General features: G+C 46.3%; 1 protein-coding gene across 4 annotated transcripts in view; it reads right to left on the reverse strand.

Annotated features, from left to right (window-relative positions):
- Positions 1-19973, reverse strand: part of miga1 (mitoguardin 1) — a 96171-nt gene that overhangs the window by 37408 nt on the left and 38790 nt on the right. For 3 of the 4 annotated variants that reach the window (XM_078560710.1, XM_078560712.1, XM_078560709.1), the window contains exons 7-8: positions 15487-15582; positions 8170-8267 (exon numbers count right to left, since the gene is read on the reverse strand). In XM_078560710.1, coding sequence (XP_078416836.1) covers positions 8170-8267; positions 15487-15582 — 194 coding nt within the window. The remainder of the gene's footprint in view (positions 1-8169; positions 8268-15486; positions 15583-19973) is intronic. The other variant, XM_078560711.1, reaches the window with a different exon arrangement.

The following is a 19973-nucleotide window of genomic DNA, read 5'->3' on the forward strand; positions in this document are numbered from 1 at the left end:
CGGCCTGTCTTTCCTGATAGTTGTGCCCTCTCAGTACTGCTGTCACCCTAATAAATATTATTTCTGTATTGCTGAAAAAAGAGACACGCTATCAAAGCTTTTCATCTTGCACTCATCAGGACAGCTTGCAAGAAATTACCAACAGTAATGGGGGAATTTATACTGCATGAGAAGAGAGTGCTGATTGGTTGGCAAGTGGACACTGATTGGTGGAGGCGTTGCCATGGAGAATGTAGCATGGAACAGTTAACAGCAGCATTCTCCATGGCAACGCCTCCACCAATCAGAGTCCGCTTGCCAATCAATTAGCACTCTCTTCCCATGCAGTATAAATTGTTGTTCCCTCGTTACTGTTGGTAATTTCTTGCCAGTGATCCTGATGAGTATGAGACAAAATGCTTTGATCGCATGTCTCTTTTTTTCAGCAATACTCCAGTTCTGTACTACCAAACAACCAAATCTTACCTTTTTTTGCACCATCTCCAATGCCTCTATATACTTATCATAAAATGGAGATTAGAACTGTGCACAGTTCTCCAAGCGTGGTCTAACCAAGGTTCCATGCAAGTTTAACACATCTTCTCTGCTTTTGAATTTTATTCCTCAATTAGTGAACCCCAGCACGTCATTTTCTATTTTTATAGCCTTATTAACATTTTTAGATTTGGATGCCCAACTGGCAGAAGCCAACTAATCATCAGAGCCTGAGGCAAAGAAGCCATTTTGAGACCTGGGCCTCATTTGAGGGGTGAATTAGTTGGAGGGGGGCAGGAGCCCTGTCACCCGTGGAACTGACCGGAACATCCACTTTGACTGGTTCAATTCTTAAAATGGCAACTGATAAGGTACAGTGTACATCATAGGACCCCATTTTGGAACATTAAAAGAGGCTTATTGCCTGGAATAGGCAGGTGTTTGTGGGGTGGGGTTGTGGTGAGCTCTAATTCCCTGTGAAAGCTGCAGAGAGTGAACGGCGGTATTAACTGGATGCTCAGTCTACTGACCCCATTTTAGGGTCCTCTTAATGACGATTTTCCCAAGTGAAAATCGGCCTCTTTGACAATTTTGTAGTCTGCCCTCACCCTCTGTAAATATTTTTATACTCCTTGCAGTTAATCCTGTTGCGAAGACATCAGATAGAGAGACCGACCTCAAGAAATCCTAAATCACTTCACAGCCAACAATGTACAAAGTCACTTTTAGGAAACTTGGCAGCTAACTCCCAGGCTGCTGGAGATAATACATCTTGTCGTTTGCTGCACTGAATAAGGGTGTTTACTGAGGCCCTCTGTACACATGGAGACAGCTTTATCTCCCTCCCTCTTGCCAGAGGCAAGCAGGCAGAGTGAGCACGGATTGCAGTCTTCCCTGTGTTGTAGGGCAGCAGCGACCAAGCGCACACATATGGCCTTGCGTGTGCCTCGTGTGAACTCGGCCATTTTCACGAATTGAACATATGAACATGCTGAACTCCCTTGATGTGCAGCTGGTGTGTCACCATGGGCAGCTCATCACACTGGTCAATGCCCGTTATCCTGGCAGTAGCCAATGATTCTTTCATCCTGCACCAGTCCTCTGCGCCACCTGTATTTGAACCACAATGACAAATCAAAGACTGGTTACTGGGCCGCAAGGATCATCCACTCATTCACTCCATGGCTGGTGACTCCGGATTGGAAACCTCACACGCAGGCACAGAAGGGCTAGCGAGGGCCATACTGCCACACAGGAACATTCTAGAGCACACCATTAGCATCTTCAAGCAATGCTGCCCTGACCACTCTGGAAGACAATTCAGCACTCAGCTGAGCAGACATCAAGATATGCGGCAGTATGCTGCCCAGCTTCACCATACTGAGAGAACAGCTCCTGCCACCAGCAGTCAGGTGCGATAATGAAAATGAGCTATACGAAGAAGAGGAGGAAAAGGATCCGGAGGAAGTGGAGGAGGAGAAAGTAAATCAGGGAGTGGAGGAGCACCAAGAGGAAGGGAGGCTACAATGGAGGCAGCCCCCTTCTGCCCAGGCTATGTGATCAAATAATTTGTGAGCAACAGACAAAACTTCAACTACACTTCCCCATTCACCAACACTTCCACACTCCTTGTCTTTCCTCCACCATTGACCACATCATACTCATTCCAATGCAAAAATAATCACCAGAAAATGCACATTCCAATCCGATTTTATCAATTCAATTATGACATAATGCAACAACAAGTTAATTCCTCTTGTGTCTGTAAGTGTCTGGTTTCCATCTGTCTTTGTCTATTCCTAGTCTTCCTCTGAGGTTTTTTCCCAGGCTGCAGCATGGCTGATGGAAAGCCGCTGATGGCCTTGAGGGGGCAACCTTGAGTAATTCTGGGCCTAGAAGGCTGGGTTTCAGCCTGGACTGCAATAGTCTGGGCTGCCTGGCTGACTGTCGGGCACAGGAGGATTGGCACAAGTGGCAGCATGAATGCTGTCATCCTGAGGTAACAGCAGGGTCGTACTCCATAGAGCCACAGCCAAACTCCCGGGGCAGTATCTCAACGATCCTACTAACCCGCTGGGTAAGAGATTGATGGACTGCTGTGATGTCCTGGAAGTCTTTCTTCATAGTTGTATCCAGAGCTATGATGGCAAAAGCCTGAGCTTCCAATGGGGCACTCAGGCCTTTGATGGAAGTTGTTGATGCTGCAATGAAAGCTATGTCACTGGCCACCAGACCCTGTATCATGGTGGGTTGCACAGATACACTGATGGAATTAGCAACCATTTGGAAAGGACGGGCTCCAAGCTCCACACAAAACCCTATGTCAAGTTGGACCTGGACTTCACCATGCTCCTTGGCGTTGAGCATAGGCTTTCTGTCAGCTTTTCCAATGCACCAAGCATCTGGTTATGTATACCCATCAGCCGCCTTCTGTAGCCTGGTCCACTGAAGTCCTCATCTGACTCCTCTGCAACCGAATGAGTGTATGGTCTCGCCCTCCAGTGAGCTGGCTCCTGAGCTAAATATCCTTTATTACAGCCCTGGCTCCTGTGCACTTGTGCCCAGTGTCTCACCACAGATCCCATCTCTGTCCTAGTCTCTACAATATGGGGCAGGATTTTTCATGGGGTTTCCCAACGCACCACCCGAAGAGTCTGTGGGGAACGCATCCCTGTCGATCACTACAACCCCACAGCCACCTTATGCTCCGAAGAGTGTTAATTGGCTGGAGACACCCACTCGGGTGGAAGTCCCGCTTCAGAGAGCTGATGGCCAATCTGATTGGTCAGCAGCACTGTAGTCCCAACAGCACCAGTGGCAGCGGTGGCCAGGACTGGGACTACAGGCAAATTTTAAATCCTGGAATGGACGACCAGGTAAATACAGGGGTCTCATCAAGGTGAGGGCTAGTGGGGGGGGGGTCAGACCTTTGGGGGGGGGGGGGGAGGGGGGGGGTGCCCAATGTGGAAAGGAGGCCCTTGAGGGAGGCTTCCCATTCTCCTGCCCGAGATCCAAGCATCAAAAGTGCAGCCGGATGGGAGGTGGCTCTTAAGAGCCTCAACTGGGGTGAGGGTGGGTGGGCCACCCAAGCCCTCACCCACCCCATGTAAAATTGCAGACCAGTCAGGGTTGGGGAGGGGCAAGGAGAAGGGTAGCAGGAAGGCCACCCAGGGAATATCATGGGCCCCCCGCTGCCTCCAAAACTGCAGGCGGGGGGATTCTGCCCTTAGACAGAATGTATCTCTGAGTTGGGCACTATGAGTTAAGATCAGGTAATTGTGCTTCACTATCTTCTTGTTCTTCCTCCGCTGACCTTGAAGCTTCCAGTTCCTGACTACCTGAAACGTAAAAGGACAAGGGTTGGGTTTTGCTGAGGGGAAAGGAGAAACTTGGAAGTGTGTGCTTACACCCTCTGAAGCTGGTGAGCCAGAAGAGATTGTTTCCTTTTTATTCGTTCATGGAATGTGGGTGTCGCTGGCTAGGCCAGCATTTATTGTTCATCCCTAATTGCCCTTAAGAAGGGAGTGGCTGGCCCATTTCAGAGGGCATTTAAGAGTCAACTACATTGCTGTGGGTCTGGAGTCGCATGTAGGCCAGACCAGGTAAAGACAGCAGATTTCCTTCCCTCAAGGGGAATTAGTGAAACAGATGGGTTTTTATGACAATCGACAATGGTTTCGTGGTCAGATGTTTAATTCCAGATTTTTTATTGAATTCAAATTTCACCATCTGCCATGGTGGGATTCAAATCCAGGTACCCAAAGCATTACCCTGGGTCTCTGGATCACTAGTCCAGTGACAATACCATGATGCCACCACCTCCCTTGTGGGAAGAGAGAATAATGGGACAGGAGAAGGGGGATTAGGAATGCTGAATCCTCATTGTCAGTACCTCCAGCTCTACAAGTGGTCACATTCCTGGTGTTGCCTCTTCCTACGATGGCCAGCACTGACTCTTCCGTGGGGGTAGAACAGGCAGGCACATTTGTCCTCCCCCAGCTCATTCCTGCTGCCTCTTGTTATGTGCCACCTTGTCCTACAAGAAAAGGGAGTGTGTCCCTGAGTGTCATGTAATATGTTTGGGTGATGTGGCTGTCATAGTTGAATAGCTACCAGTGTGATGATCTACAATTGTGTGCAAGGCTTGCAATGGTGCCAAGTGTATGTGAGTGAGATAAAGCATATAAGCTTCAGGGTTGAGTACTGATTGATAATGTGTTCAACAAGTCGATGTGATGCGTCTAGTGTGTGGGTGAAGAGAACTAGCATGCTTTTTGTATGTTAGTTTGTTTCTCATTTTCAACCTACACCGCTGGCTAATAACAATGTGAAAAGGAGACCCAAATGTATAAGTCTCTGCCTGTCAGTACACAGCCTCTCCAAGAGTATGTCCTCAGCTGTGCCTCCTGTGGTGTCACACAGAAGCTGGGTCCCGCACAGCTCCAAGCTAAAGCTTGTCAAGAAGATATAATAATGTTATTGGAAATTATTTTAAAATAGAGTTCTAGTGGGGTCTGTGTCTGTGTGTGTCTTAATTGGATTAAAGACAGCTAGTCTGGGTGCTTTGATGTAGAGTAGTTTTGAGATGTTAATTAGATAAACGTAAGGAGGGTAGAAGGTAAAGTGTAAATTTGCATTTGTTAAAAGAAACCATTCAAGACTGTGGGTGAAATCTTACACCTAGCTAGAAGACGCCAGGTGATGTGTTTTTTTTTCAGCCTACTAATAAAATTGGTGGGATGAAAGAATGTTATTGTTAGAAGAGTAAAGTTAAAAGCCCAGTGACACAATGGAAAATTTACATTCAAAGAGAAAGATATGTATAAAGGAGAAAGGCGGTTGTGTGTAAGGTAGAGGCATTTTAAGATTCAACATATGTGAGAAGCCTCCAGCCTGTAAGCCTCAAGTCTGTCTGCATGGACCCAGAGTTGAAGAAAACTTATTTTGAATGTGACTGTCCAGGGTATGATTTGCCAGAGGTCTGTTTTACTGTAGCCTTACCAGGGGTGTAATTGAGAATCAGATTAATTAGAGGATTTTTGTAGCTATTATAGTAGTAATTTTGTAGACATATGTATGCGTTTACAATCTTTCTTGTATTAATAAATGTTTAATTTAGTTTTATGAAAAACCTCTTGTGGTCTTATTACTAATGAATTCAAAGCCTGCATCTCGAAACATACAAATTGCAAAAATGGGTTATGACAGTTGTTTCAAGTTCCCCTCTGGGATTTGAACAGTGTAGCCTTTACCATCGGCTGTGTCATAATAAGCTACAGAGGAACTCGGAGGAGGTTTGGTCCCTAAACATGTAGTGTGCAGGCCCACTGGCATGCGAACATGCCCTGGCAACTCATGAATCAAACTCCCAGCAATGGGTGAATAGCTCAATAGCTTTGTGGATACCTTGGGAGAGATAAAGGTTAAGGGAGTAAACCCTGACAAAAAAATCGAGTGGAGCCCAAATATGTCACCTTTCTGGCAGTTCCTGCAACCAAGCCAGTCCAAATGTAGTGCCTTACATTCCTTTGGACTGATTGATAGAGATTGTTGGTAGCTGCATGATGGAAGTGTAGAGAATTGATCAGTAGATGAGTTTGTTGGTAAGATATACCAATCGAAAATTAACCCAGTCACCCTGACAACTGGTGTCAGATCATTAAACTTCTTCCTGCACTACATTCATAATCATAGACCAACACTCCTGGCGTTAACCTCTGCCCCTGCTTCTTCCCACTGCCTCCTGTCTGAAGGACCTCTTGCCTATAATATGGGTGCAGATTTCCACTTTATCTACCAAGACCTCCAGTGCATTGTTGGAAAATCTTGGCGTTCACTCTTTCACATGTGCCCTGCACTGTCCACTGCTCAAAGTATCATAGCCCAAATGGACTTCTGAAAAAATTCCCACCCCTATTACAGCTACAGTGCACCTCCTCTTTTGGGTGTGTAGGCTGCCTTTCAGTAGCAAAGGTCACTCGTGATACCAGACACCCTGCTAATGCCTGCAGCCAATGAACGCTGCAGGGAGCGTAACAAGAATTTAAAAGAGCAGACTGCAGCAAGTTAATGTTCTGCCTACAATGCAAGGGATGGACATGGATTAATCCCGCACTGTGGTCCCCATACCTGTTTATGGGGCTCAGCCAATTTCTTCCCCTATTGTACTGGGTTTGTGGTGTTGGTTGTCCCTGCCCCCATTGCAACAACTTTGCACATGGAGTCTTCTCTTACCTACCACGTTGGAAAATGCGACCAAATTCCCAATCTCAAAACTGAGCCCTCTACTGGTCTGGAGACACCGTTCATTTCCCACGTCAGCTATCCATGTGGCATCCGTGATCAAGACTGTCCGATCAGTGCTGAATCATGGATGATTCAATTTTGTCCTGCGGGAACCTCATTTACGCTCCTCAAACTTCATCTCCTGATTGGGCAAAGGATGAAAACAAGCACTGCACGGGTGCCATGCTAATAAGAAATACCTGTTTGAAAGTCGGGATTTTGCACACAATTTTGGTCTGAATTGCTGGTCACCATCATTTAAAGTTACCTGTAGGTACTGCACCAGGAACCTGCAGGTTTAGCACTCAAGTCATGATTAGACACAATTTTTGTGAAGCAGTATACGTAGGCTTCTGGCATCCACTTCTACTGAAGGTGAGGATGGATCTGGCTGACATACAGCAGCAGGTTTCAGCAATGGCTTAAGGCTCGAGGGCGAGGGCGTTCTTGGAGACGGCAATAGTGAAAAAGGCTGAGGGGGGGGAAGAAAGGTCCTCCAAGATTCCCGACCAAGCCCTCTCTTTCTCCTGGTGACTCCCCTTAGGCATCCAGTACAGAGCAGCAGCACAGCACTCAATCATTTTAGGTGAAATCCTCAGAGCATTTCCAGAATAAATGTTGCTCGAGGGTTCCAAGTCTTGACAGAATGTCCCAAAAAGTCTTTCAAAAATGAGGTCTTCTTCACAGCTCCAGCAGTAATGACCATGAAATGTTGAGTATCACTTTAAGTGGTGAGTATCCCTTTAAGTGCCATTTGAAATCGACACCAATGCTGTGTTTACTTCTAAACAGCATGGCTTTTAGGAAGGGCATTGGTCCCTAAAGTGCCCTGCAGCCTCTTTAATGAGTGCTAGCCGTTAATTTATGTGGCAATCTGCTTTTTAACAAGCCTCTGGGCAGCCACTCCTGGCACATGCTTTAACTCCTTTAGCCACCAGGCATCTTGCACGAAACAGAGGCTAAACTGGCATTACAGCTGAAAAAAACCCTGTTCTTTCACACCAAAAGTATTCGGCGAAATTCTCCCCCAAAATTATTTTATACCAAAATCTAGGTCAAGGTGTTCACTTCTGCTCACTATCCGGCGCTCTCTGCTCTAGCGAGGGCAGGAATGCACCGAAATGGACCCTTTGGTCGGGCAGGCCATCGACACTCAACTGAACAATGGAGAATGACCGTGCAGATGAGGCACCGGGGGCAGTGAAGGTGTCCTTGGACACAAGGAACCGTGTCCCTTAAAGGGGTCAGTGTCTCAGTGTCTCCAGATTGTGGGGTGGGGAAAGGAAGAAGAATAAAAGCACCATTTAAACAGTTACCTGCAGAGAGATAAAGAAGCTTTTTTAAAAGTGGGGAGACAGAATCAGACTGTATTGCAGACAGAGGCGCTGCATGCGTCAGGAGTGTACTCACCTCGGCCGCTGAGACAAAAGAGTCTGTCGACGCAATGCTGGTTGTGTCCCTCAGGCAGAAATCTTCAGTGTCTCTAACGGTGGTGTCGGTCTCCCTATCTGTAAAAAGGCAAACAATTATCCAATTAGGTTGCAATATTTAAGAGGCGTTTACAGTAGCAAAGCTTTTTTTTTATTCATTCATGGGATGTGGGTGTCACTGGCTAGGCCAGCATTTATTGCACATCCCTAACTGCCCTTGTTCAGAGGGCATTTAAGAGTCAACCACATTGGGTCTGGAGTCACATGTAGGCCAGACCAAGTAAGGACAGCAGGATTTTCTTCCCTAAAGGACATTAATGAACCAGATGGGTTTTTACAACAATCAGCAATGGTTTCACGATCATCATCAGACTTTTAATTCCAGATTTTTACTGAATTCAAGTTCCACCATCTGCCGTGGTGGGATTCGAACCCGGGTCCCCAGAGCATTACCCTGGGTCTCTGGATTACCAGTCCAGTGACAAAGTGCAGCGAGTCAGACTGCAACACACTTCTTAAGGACAGTAAGAACAGGAAGAGGCCATTCAGCCCCTCAAGCTTCTTTTGCCATTCAATTAGATCATGCTGATCTGCTCCTTAACTTGCATTTATTTAACACCTTTGAAGCCAAATGAAAAAAAGCCATCAACGCAAGGCTCCCAATTTTGGTCAAACTTAATCCTTGAGGTTTCATTGCATGATCTCAAACCATCCACCCCACCCTGTCAAACAGTCTGCTCCTGCCTCATCGCCAAGATTTTTAACTAACAAATGAATTTTTGACTAACGAATGAAAGTTTTCAAAGATTAAAAACTGCCCCGTGATGTGTCTTTTCTCCTTGGCATCGTTCATGGAGATCCATCTCCAGCTCAATCCTGGAGGGTTGGCAACACCAGTTCACAGATGGGACTGAACAGAGAATCACCAAGGGGAGGGGGGACCCCCATTGTGAGTGAAAGTCTACTCAAAGAAAAGATGGAGCTTGAAATGTGTTACAAAGGTCAACTCTAAGCTGCCCTCAGAAACGGCCTAACAAGCCTCCCAGTCATATCAAGCTGCTGTTCCAGGGAAACCAGGGGTGGACAATAAATGCTGGCCTTCATCCCAAGAATAAATGAAACAAAGAAGTTTCAGGCCTTGCCAAACCTGCCTCAAGTGACATCATCAGAGGCCAAGGATGCGGTAAGCTTCTAACCTTTGCCGTGAGAGTAACAAAGACTTGCTTTTATATAGCACCTTCCATGACCACTGGACATCTCAAAGCGCTTTACAGCCAATGCAGCACTTTCTCTGACGTGTAGTCACTGTTGTAATGTCGGAAATGTGGAAGCTAATCTGCACTCAGCAAACTCCCATGAACATCAACGTGATAACCACCTGATAATCTGTGATTTGTGGTATTAATTGAGGGAGAAATATTGGTCAGGTCACCAGGGATAAACTCCCCCACGCTTCTTCGAAATAGCACCACAGGACCTTTTGCATCCACCCAAGCAGATAGATGGAGCCTCAGTTTAACATCTCCTCCGAAAGACAGAGAAACAGAGTTAATGTTTCAGGTCAATGACCTTTCACCAGAACTGGGAGAAGTTAGAGGTGTAATAGGTTTTGGGCAAGGGGTGGGTGGGATAAGGACAAAAGGAAGGTCTGTGATAGGGTAAAAGACAGGAGAGGGAGACCAAACGCAGTTTGCGTGACCGCTTTGTGGAACACCTCCATTCTGTCTGCAAGATTGACCCTGAGCTACCGGTGACCTCCCATTTGAATTTTCCACTTTGATCTCACATCTCTGTCCTTGGCCTGCTGTACAGTTACAGTAAAGCTCAACATAAGCTTTAGGAACCGCACCCCATCTTTACAGCCATCTGGAGTAAACTAAACTGAGTTCAACAATTTCAGACCATAATATCCGTGTCCATTGTTTCTTCTCTTTGCTTGCATCAATTTTCCTCCTATTTTTGCTTTCAGTCAGCAGCACAACTGCTCTAGGTACATATTTCGTTTCTTTGCTTCTTTTGTTGCCCCATCTTCCTTCCCTTTGGCCCTGGAAGACTAATCCTTGTCACACCAGGCAATGCTTAACACAGTGTCGAACACCATGGTACAAACCATCGTCTTACAAGACGGAAGGCTGCCATAGAATTCATTATACAGTAATGGGAATAACATGGTAGATGTTAGACAAATGGATTGCTCTGGCAAAGAGTTGGCATGGTCCTGGTGCGCTGCATGCCCTCCTTCTGTGCTGCAAACCTCTATGGCCTGATATCCTGGAACCCATTACTCATAATCACAAGTCCCCCAAATCCGTGCCCTTTGTACTAACCTATTCATGGCCGTGATCCTCTCTACCGCTGCAACCTTCTCCAGCCAGATGTCCCTGTTACAGTATTCCGATGCTCACTTCCTGCGCCTCTTTATTCCCCCTCCCTCCACAGTCCACCATTATTACCAGAGCTTTCAGTCATCACTCAGCAACTCTCATCTTCAGACTCTCCCAGGCTAACATTCCACCCCCTCCCCTACCACCCCCCACCACAGCCCTCTCCACCCCAAAGGGCTCTCTGATCTACTTGATCAATTTCACAATGTTTGTTTACACAAGTTAAGTGGTTTCAAGGTTTTATGGTTTGTGTTTTTTTTGAAACTTCAAAGGGCTTGGGTGATTGACACTTTTTCTAGCTTGTACTCCAGTACTTTTTCAATAGGAGAAACTTCTCAATGAATGACATTTCTTTCAAGGGATTTTTTATTAACACATTGCACTTTACAGTATCCACTGGTTCTACAAAGTGTACAATGGATCAACGGGGATGGAAGTGCCATAACCTGGCATAGAGGAACCAAACGGGATGAGTAGAAAGCCAGAGCTTGGCATGAGGGGAAAAAGGAGCTGGGTTGAGGGGCATAGGGGGCATGAGGTGCGATGGGGTGTGGATGGGGACATGAAGTGGCATAGATGGGCCATGGGGAGTGTTTGGAGGGTGAAGTCCCCTGGCACTGAGATGGGCCTGTTAAACAGCCTGCTTCCACACCTGGCAGCCCCTGTAGCTGCCTCCACACTTCTTCCAGGGTAGGCTGACCCTACTCCAGCCCACGACCTCAGCCACCCCCGGCAATGAAGATCACGCCTTTGTGGGCACTTTCTCCCGGCGCCTGCTGGCTGTGCCTGAAATTTTCCTGACTCCCCCTACCTGCCTCAAGGATGAAGTTCCAAGCCAATGAGTCAAGGAAGCCACGTGGAAGTTGCCAACTTTCACTGGACGGGTTACTGAAGGCGCAAGACACTTGTGCGAGTTTCACTAAATCAGGAAAGCAGCATTAAGTCACGTATATGATTTAAATACAACTCAATAAGTGGGCAATTAAGCATACCAATGAGCTTCCTGCTGTCAACGGGTGAGTTCCCGGTTTTGTTACCTTCCTGCTTCTGACTTATTTGTTTACAGGTTTCCTGGGAATCCAGGACACGTGGCCTCCTGCACAATTCTCTGTGCCCTCCCACCGTCTTGCCTGCTCCAATGGGTTACACAAAATCAAGCCCTTGGAGTCAGATGCTCGTAGGTTCAAGTCGCACTCAAGGGACTCAATAGAAAAGGCTACGCTGACACTCCAATGCATTACTGAGGGCGTGCTGCACTGTCAGAGCTGCCAACATTTGAATGACATGTCAAATCAAAGGCCCCATCTGCCCTCTCAGGTGGACATAGAAGATCCCGTGGCACGAATCTGAAGAAGAGCAGGGGAGTTACGCCTGGCGGCCTGGCCAATATTTATCCCTGAACCAACACCTAAAGCAGATTAACTAATTGTCATGAAGAGATATTAATGTGTATAATTATTGGAAATTATTTTTAAATTGGTCTTGTAGTAGGGTCTGTGTGTGACTCAATTGGATTGAAGCCAGCTAGTCTGGGTGCTTTGATGTATAGTAATTTGAGATGTTAATTGGATAAACAGAAGGCTGGAAGGTAAAGAGTATATTTGCATTTGTTGAATAAATCATTCAAAACAAGGGAGTAAAATCTTGCACCTAGCTGGGAGACACCAAGAAATGTGTTTATATTACACTGCACTGCAGGAATTCACCAAGTCTCCTTCGACAGCACTTTCTAAACCCATGACCGCTACCTCCTAGAAGGACAAGGGCAGCAGATAGATGGGAACACCATCACCTGGAAGTTCCGCTCCAAGTCACTCACCATCCTGACTTATATATCGCCGTACCTTCACTGTCACTGGGTCAAAACCCTGGAACTCCCTCTCTAACAGCACTGTGGGTGTACCTACACCACATGGACTGCAGCGGTTCAAGAAGGCAGCTCACCACCACCTTCTCAAGGGCAACTAGGGATGGGCAATAAATGCTGGCCCAGCCAGCGAAGCCCACATCCCATGAATGAATTAAAAATATATAAAACTGGTGCTATGAAAGGGGATTTATTGTTGGAAGAGGCGGAGTTCAAAGGCCTAGTGATACAATGAGAATTTACATTCAAAGGGAAGGCTAGGTATAAACAGAAGAGAATTTTGTATATGGAGGACAGAGGCATGTAAGGTCTAAGCAGCCTGTAAGCCTTACAACTGTGTCTTCAAAGGAACCAAATTGCAAGGGACCTCATTTTGAATTCGTAAGGTTAAATGTGTTTTGCCTGGTGTCTGTTTAAAGTCTATGGGTTATTGTTGCCTTGGTGAAGATTTAACTAGGAGTGATTAATTTGGGAATTTGTTTAAAAGTTATTATGGTAGTAATTTGTAGACATGTAATATGTGTTTAATTTCTTGTTAAATTAATAAATGTTTAATTTCGTTTATATAAAAAACCTCTTGGTGGTTTCATTTCTGAATTCAGAACCACATCTCAAACATACCAATTGAAAATATAGGTTATGACAGTTGTTTGAGTTTCCCTCTGGGATTTAAATAACTCAGCCTTTACCAACTGCTGTGTCATAACACTAATCATTATAACATTGCTGTTTGCTGTGTGTAAATGTGATGCTGTGTTTCCGACATTACAATAGTGACCACGCTTCAAAAAATGCCTCATTGGCTGTAAAACACTTTGGCACATCCTGAGGTCATGAAAGATGCTATAGAAATGCAAGTCTTTCTGATCCTCAAAAGCCCTGCAAACACTACCGGTAGCAGAGATGGTGGCATAGTGGTAATGTTGCTAGACTAATGATCCAGAGACCCAGGCTAATGCTCTAGGGACAAGGGTTCAAATCCCACCATAGCAGCTGGTGGAATTTGAATTCAGTTAATAAATCCGGAATTATAAAGCTAGTCTTGGCAATGTTGACCATGAAACTATCATCGATTGTTGTAAAGACCCATCTGGTTCACTAATGACCCTTAGACCAGGAAATCTGCCATCCTTACCTGGTCTGGCCTACATGTGACTCCAGACCCACAGCAATGTGGTTGACTCTTAACTGCCCTCTGAAATGACCTAGCAAGGTCAGTTCCGGGACAATTAGGGGTGAGCAACAAATGCTGGCCTTACCCACATCCCACGAAAAAGAATGAAGGAAAAAAAATCTACCTTATTGACCATGGTCTTCAGCCGTCTCTCCTAACTCTTCACAAAGCTCCTGTTCTGCTCCACATGCACCCCCACAACCACCTGCCAACCCACCCCAAGAAGAACCTTGTAATGTTTCCCCATTTAAAAGGTGCTAAATGAACGCAAGCTGTTGTCTTTGAATTCCGTTGGTTGTCTGATATGCAGCCTAATGAATAGAGATTAAAAATAGAAGTGAAAAGCATCACTTGGCAAAACCTGCCATTCTTCAGCAGTTACATCATCTCCGTGGCCAGCTGCAGTTGGAGTGTCTCCCACTTTCCAAAGGCAAAGTCAGATGCCTAATATTGTGACGGTTAAACTCCTTCTGCAATATTACCAGCACGTAAACAGAAAGAGAATTTCTAATACAACTTTTTCCATTTGAAAGATCTTTACCATAATTCAAAGGCTAGGAATATTCCCAGCCAAAGCTTGCAATACATAAACTATTTGCATTTCCATAGCATATTTCACAACCTCAGGGTATTCCAAAGTGTTTGAGAGCCATTTAAGTACTTCCTTGAGGTGTAGTCACTGTTGTAATGTAGGAAGAACAGCATACAAATTGTGCACAGCAAGCTCCCACAAACAGCAATGTGACAATGACCTTATACTGACCAGGTCCTTTCAATGATGTTAGCTGAGGAAAAAATATCGGCCAGGATTAATCCCAAAATGTGGTCACTGTTGTAATGTAAAATAAACGAGTCATTTTGCACAAAGCAAGATTCTAAAAATGACTACGGATGGCCTGAATTTTACATTGAGAATTACAACAAGATAATAGTGCTTATCTTGTTATAGAATAAAATGGACTGCAACTTCTGGATTCCATAAATGCATGGTTAAACGTGAGAATCCAGAAATTGCTAACCAACCTACTTCTAACCTACTTCTCCACAAGCTATGCTATAACAGAACCTTGCTAACAAACTGGGCATTGAAACACGTGTAATTACTGCCAAGCAACATCTCCGGGGCAGAAAATTTAATTTTATAAGTGTGGAGTCTCATTCTGTCAGAATTTAATTAGTGTTGGAGATTTGTTTAAAAGTGATTTTTAAAAAAAAACTTTTTCTTTCTGATATTTTATTTCTCTCTCTCTCTCTCTTAATTCCATCTTTCTATCTCTCTCTTTATTTTGTTTTCTGGTCATGATTTAAATCTAATTTATACTTCCTGATCGAGGCTCAGCGGATGCCTCGACTTGATCACCCTAACACAGATCCGCTGAGATGTGATGACCATAGCTGCGGCCACAAGATATCATCTGGAAGGGCTCCCTCTCCACAGTGACGGCCTGACAGCTGTGGCCATGTGCAACTTTTAATTTTTCCCTGTTACGGAGAGCACCTCCATTTCCATTTTGGAACGACCAATGACGGCAAAACCCAGGGGCGGCCGTCAGCATGTTAAACAGCAAGCACCGTTCCCTGCCACTGACTTCAAAATCCAGGCCAATCTGTTCTGCTAATGTTGGTTGCGGGATAGGGAGAACCTAATGCTGTTCTTCAGAACAGTGCCACAGCATCTTATACCTCTGATTGAACAGGCAAACAGGTGCTTGGCTTAGCAATTCATTTGGAAGGTAGCACCTTTGACAATCCTTCAGTAAAGGGTTAGCTTAGATTGAACGCCCATGTTCTGGGGCGGGGCTTGAACCAGAATTTGGCTGACACGGAGAAGAGAGAACTACCAACGAGCCAAGCCAGCACTAAACTGCTGACCTATGTCTGTAAATGAAGAACAACCACCTCTTGGATGATAATGGTGGCGTCCAAGGAATTGTCTCTTAGTAAGGGTGGAAACAGGAGAGAGCCAGCCTGAAAAATAAAGACCGGTTATTAAAACTATCCAAAACCTGATTACTGCACAGGAGTCTTTACAGACCCAAAATCTCAGCTGCAGCAATACCAAATCGGCACAGTACGCCGTGGCCAGTGGGTTACGGGTGTGAGCACTTGTATTTACAGAATGGAACTGATATCCTTTTCATTCCGGACTGGGACGGAGATCAGTGGGTTTCTGGGTGCTAAGGGAGTCAGGATATATGGAGAGTGGGCAGGAACGTAGAAAATCAGCGATGATCGCGTTGACTGGCGGAGCAGGCTCGAAGGGCTGAATGGCCTAAACCTGCTCCTACTTCTTAATCTGTCTCTTTGGTATTTGGGGGACATTTCTGTGCGTCAATTGGTCTTCCAAAAAGTGTTTTGAAATCTTTCAGTGTTCAGCACTGTAAAAACATTAAGAAGTTATTTTGTTCCTAATTTGGTTTCTTTTCCTTTATGGTTTCTTTCCAATTTTCTCCCTTTCTGAAGTCGTTCACTTCTCCAACGTGGAGACAGGGTTACTCTTGCTGCATTTCCTCCACACCCTCCCGCTGCCCACCTCCCTCCCCCCACCACCCCTGCCAAAAAAATGAGATAATTATTTCCAATTCACTTTTTTTTAAAAAAGTTCCTTGTCTTTATCTCTGAGCTTCACCTTCAGCTCTCTATTACCCACAAGACCACAGCTCACCAAGATGCTGTGTTGTTGTTGTGCATCTTCAGCGGGAAAATGTCGCCCACAATAACAGGGACCACACAGCCTAGGTCCAAGCTGTCCGGTGACTCTCTCCTCAGCTTTTAATGCCGCAGCTGGACATCCAGCTCTGGTCGCTTGAGCATCCCTGTCTCCCTTATTCACACCGCTTGACAACTTTCAACAGTCCCCATCAGCTAACTGCGCTTTAAAAGAAATATAACTCGTTCATTATAGGAAGACAACTGGCCGAGTGCCAAATCACTCTCTGCATTCATCACCTCTTGTCCGTGCTATCCACCATGCTACTGGGACAAATATGGTGGACAATGAATCCTGAGTTAGCTGCCCAGATCCAGAGATTGTTGTGGTGAAACTGTTTCCTTTGGGGAGTTATCTTCACCTCCTCTGATATATCTTTCTTACTGACATCAAGATGATAGAATCTGCTGGAACCGATGCTCAATGAGTTATGTCTCCTCTTATAACAGTCTCTCCCCCTCACAGCAAAGATACGAGCATCTGACAGATTAATTCCACTCTTCCTTTTCTGACTCATTCCTTCACCAGGCCTCAGCAGTCTGCGGAACTCCTTACCGCCCTCAATCATTTCTTCCTCCTAAAATCTTCAGCTGCTAAAGCACTGGATTTACATCCTTCAACCCAAACAAAACAAAACAGGTCTGACAGCATCTGTGAAGAGAAAGGCTGAGCTAACGTTTCGAGCTGGTACGACTCATACGGACTCAAAGCGTTAACTCGATCTGTCTTGCCACGGGTGCTATTCGACCTTCTGGGTTTTCCAGCATTTTCCGTTTTTGTTTCAAATTTCCAGCACCCGCAGTATTTTGCTTATGAAACAAAACAGGTTATGCCGTCATGATCACATTCCTGTAATTCCAGCCCCTGACTGGAAAAGCATCAGGGTTGGTTGTGCGCATGCACTTGGACCACACTCTGGCTACCAGCACATGCGCAGCTGACCGTGACTCCTCTCCCATCAGCGTTACAGCAAATCCTAATTCCTGCACAGCCTAGCTAACTCATTCAATGGTAATGGGGTCTCTTAAATCCCAGAGTCATTGGCCTGGATCGTCATTCTCGAAACGTACAGTGGGAGTCGGGAATATTCCCGGCTCAGCCCGCCCGCTGCGGGAGAAAGTGCCCACGAAGGCTGGATCTCATTGCCGGGGGCCTGGCTGTGTGAGCTGGAGCGGGACCAGCCGGCCCAGGGAGAAGTGCAGAAGCAGCCACAGGAGCTGCTGGGTGCAGAGGTGGGCTATTTGAAAAGGTCCACCTCGGTGCTGTGGGACTTTGTCCCAGTGAAAAAAAACTCAAAGGCCCTCCAGCCCTCACACCCCTTCACCCTCCAAACACTCCTCATCCATGCCACTTCGTGCCCCACCCACCCCATGTCCCCTCATGCCGCCATGCCAAGCTCTGCCATTCCACCCACCCCCATGTCCCCTCATGCCCCTATGCCAAGTTCTGCCCTGCCACCCACCCTCCATGCCAAGCTCTGCCATTCCACCCACCCCCATGTCCCCTCATGCCCCTATGCCAAGCTCTGGCACATCTATGCCATTGACCCACAGTACACTTTCTAGAACCAATGAACACTATAGCGTATAGTGGAATATGTAAAAAAAGAAAGCTTAGAAAAATGTAAGGCATTGATAACTTTCTCCTATGTAAATAGAAGTCTGGACCAAGCAAATAAAAGTGTCGATGTTTCAGGCCTTTTAAAGTTTCAAAAACTACAAACCACAAACACTTGAAACCACTTAAGTTGTGTCAACAAACATTGTGGAATTGGCCACAGAGATCAGAGGGCCTTAGCTGTCAATCAAACAAATGTTTCCTACCCGGTTCCTCCAACTTCCCACCCAAGAACTAACTCCTTCATTTCTGGCTTTCCCCACTTAAGGGCCTTAACTGGGGCAAGGGTGGGTTTCACACCCAAGGCCCTGCCCACCCCAGGCTAAAACGGAGGAATCCCGTCCATGCAGTTTCATGCTCCCCACCCTTTCCCCTGCCTCAGAACCCACCAGCATGGGGGAGGGGGGGAGGGGGGTGGGGGGGTGGTGTGTGGAGTGTAAAATTCTGGCGGTAAGATTCTGAAGGGGCTTGATAGGGTAGATGCTGAGAGGATGTTTCCCCTCGTGAGGGAAATCTAGAACTAGGGGATACAGTTTCAAAATAAGGGGCCTCCCATTTAAGACGAAGAGGAGGAGGAATTCCTTCTCTCAGAGGGTCATTAGTGTTTGGAATTCTCTTCCCCAGAGAGCAGTGGAGGCTGGGTCATTGAATACATTCATGGCTGAGTTAGACAGATTTTTGACTGACAAGGGAGTGAAAGCGTAATGACTTGACAATTTTCAACAAGAAATCGATAAACGTTGTTACAGAGAGCTTTCCAGATGCTACACGTTCAGGAAGACCCAACCCCCGGATTACCCGCTCTTATGGCTCATTGGTCGGAGCCTCCCAGAACATCACGTGACCCCTGATAGACAGCAGGAGAGGCTATACCGTCAGTTACTACATTTTTTTTTACAGTTTCTACTTACAGAGAACATTTGAATATCCAACAACATATTATACATATACACAACTTCGGGTGATTAAAGATGAAGGGCAGAATTGCCCTAGATTTGCACTAAGTGTGGTATCGGGTGGGTAAAATGAAGTTTTACTCGCCGGCCACGAAGGCAGATTTTCAGGCTGTATCATTCCAAACCCACCACATTACTTACGCATTCCCGGGAATTACACCATTTCCATGGTGGGCGGGCTCTCATTCACCCGCCACACCATCACCTCACCGCTTCATCACCCCGGGTGCCATATTTAAAATCCAGCCACGAGCACACAACTCAGTGCTCCCAGCCCACGACTGCTACATGGAAGATGTCCATGAAAGGCAAAAAGACTGCAATTGAGTTTAATGACTCATCACTGGAATGCCATTTGGACATCGTGGAGGCCCACTGTGATACCCTCTACCCCCGCTCTGGCTGCAGGATGGGCAGCGGCATCACTAATCCAGCATGGAAGTTGGTGGCAGCGGTGGTCAGTGCCAATGCTGCACACAAGAGGTTGACCATCCAATGCAGATAGAGGATGAATGATCTCATTCCTGCAGCTAGGGTATGGCAACTATCTCATTACTCTAAACTCACACACTCAAGCCCACCACACATTCACTGGCTTCTTACTCACTGCCAGCTCAAGGAACATCACCACCCATTCTCACACACATACCCTGACATGTCCATCTGGCCTCATCTCCTCTGGAGACTATGTCCTCAGGCATTACCATCTTGAGGCCACTTGTGCAGATCAACATGTGGCCCCCACACACACCCTGGGATACCCCCCTTCCCCAGTACAGCCCTCACCCTGCAGCCTCTTCCCTTGCCTGAGGCCACTTCTCCCCCTTCCCCAATCAAGACCTTGCCCTGCAGCCATTGAAAAGCCACCCACATATGGCTGGTCTGGTAGGTAGAGACCTACCTGTGAGCCCCTCTAAAAGTGATGTGGTGCTGTCTGTGAAGCCTGGCGCTGATGACAGTGAGTGCTGACTGAAGAAAAGTAGGCAAACATACCTTGAAGTCCCGAGTGAAGTGCAGCCCGCCAGGTGCATGTTGCTTATGTGCTGTTGTGAAACACGTCGCCGTGTTTTTCTGCT

Source organism: Cetorhinus maximus, chromosome 17, assembly GCF_964194155.1.
Source record: "Cetorhinus maximus chromosome 17, sCetMax3.hap1.1, whole genome shotgun sequence".
NCBI lineage: Eukaryota > Metazoa > Chordata > Chondrichthyes > Lamniformes > Cetorhinidae > Cetorhinus > Cetorhinus maximus.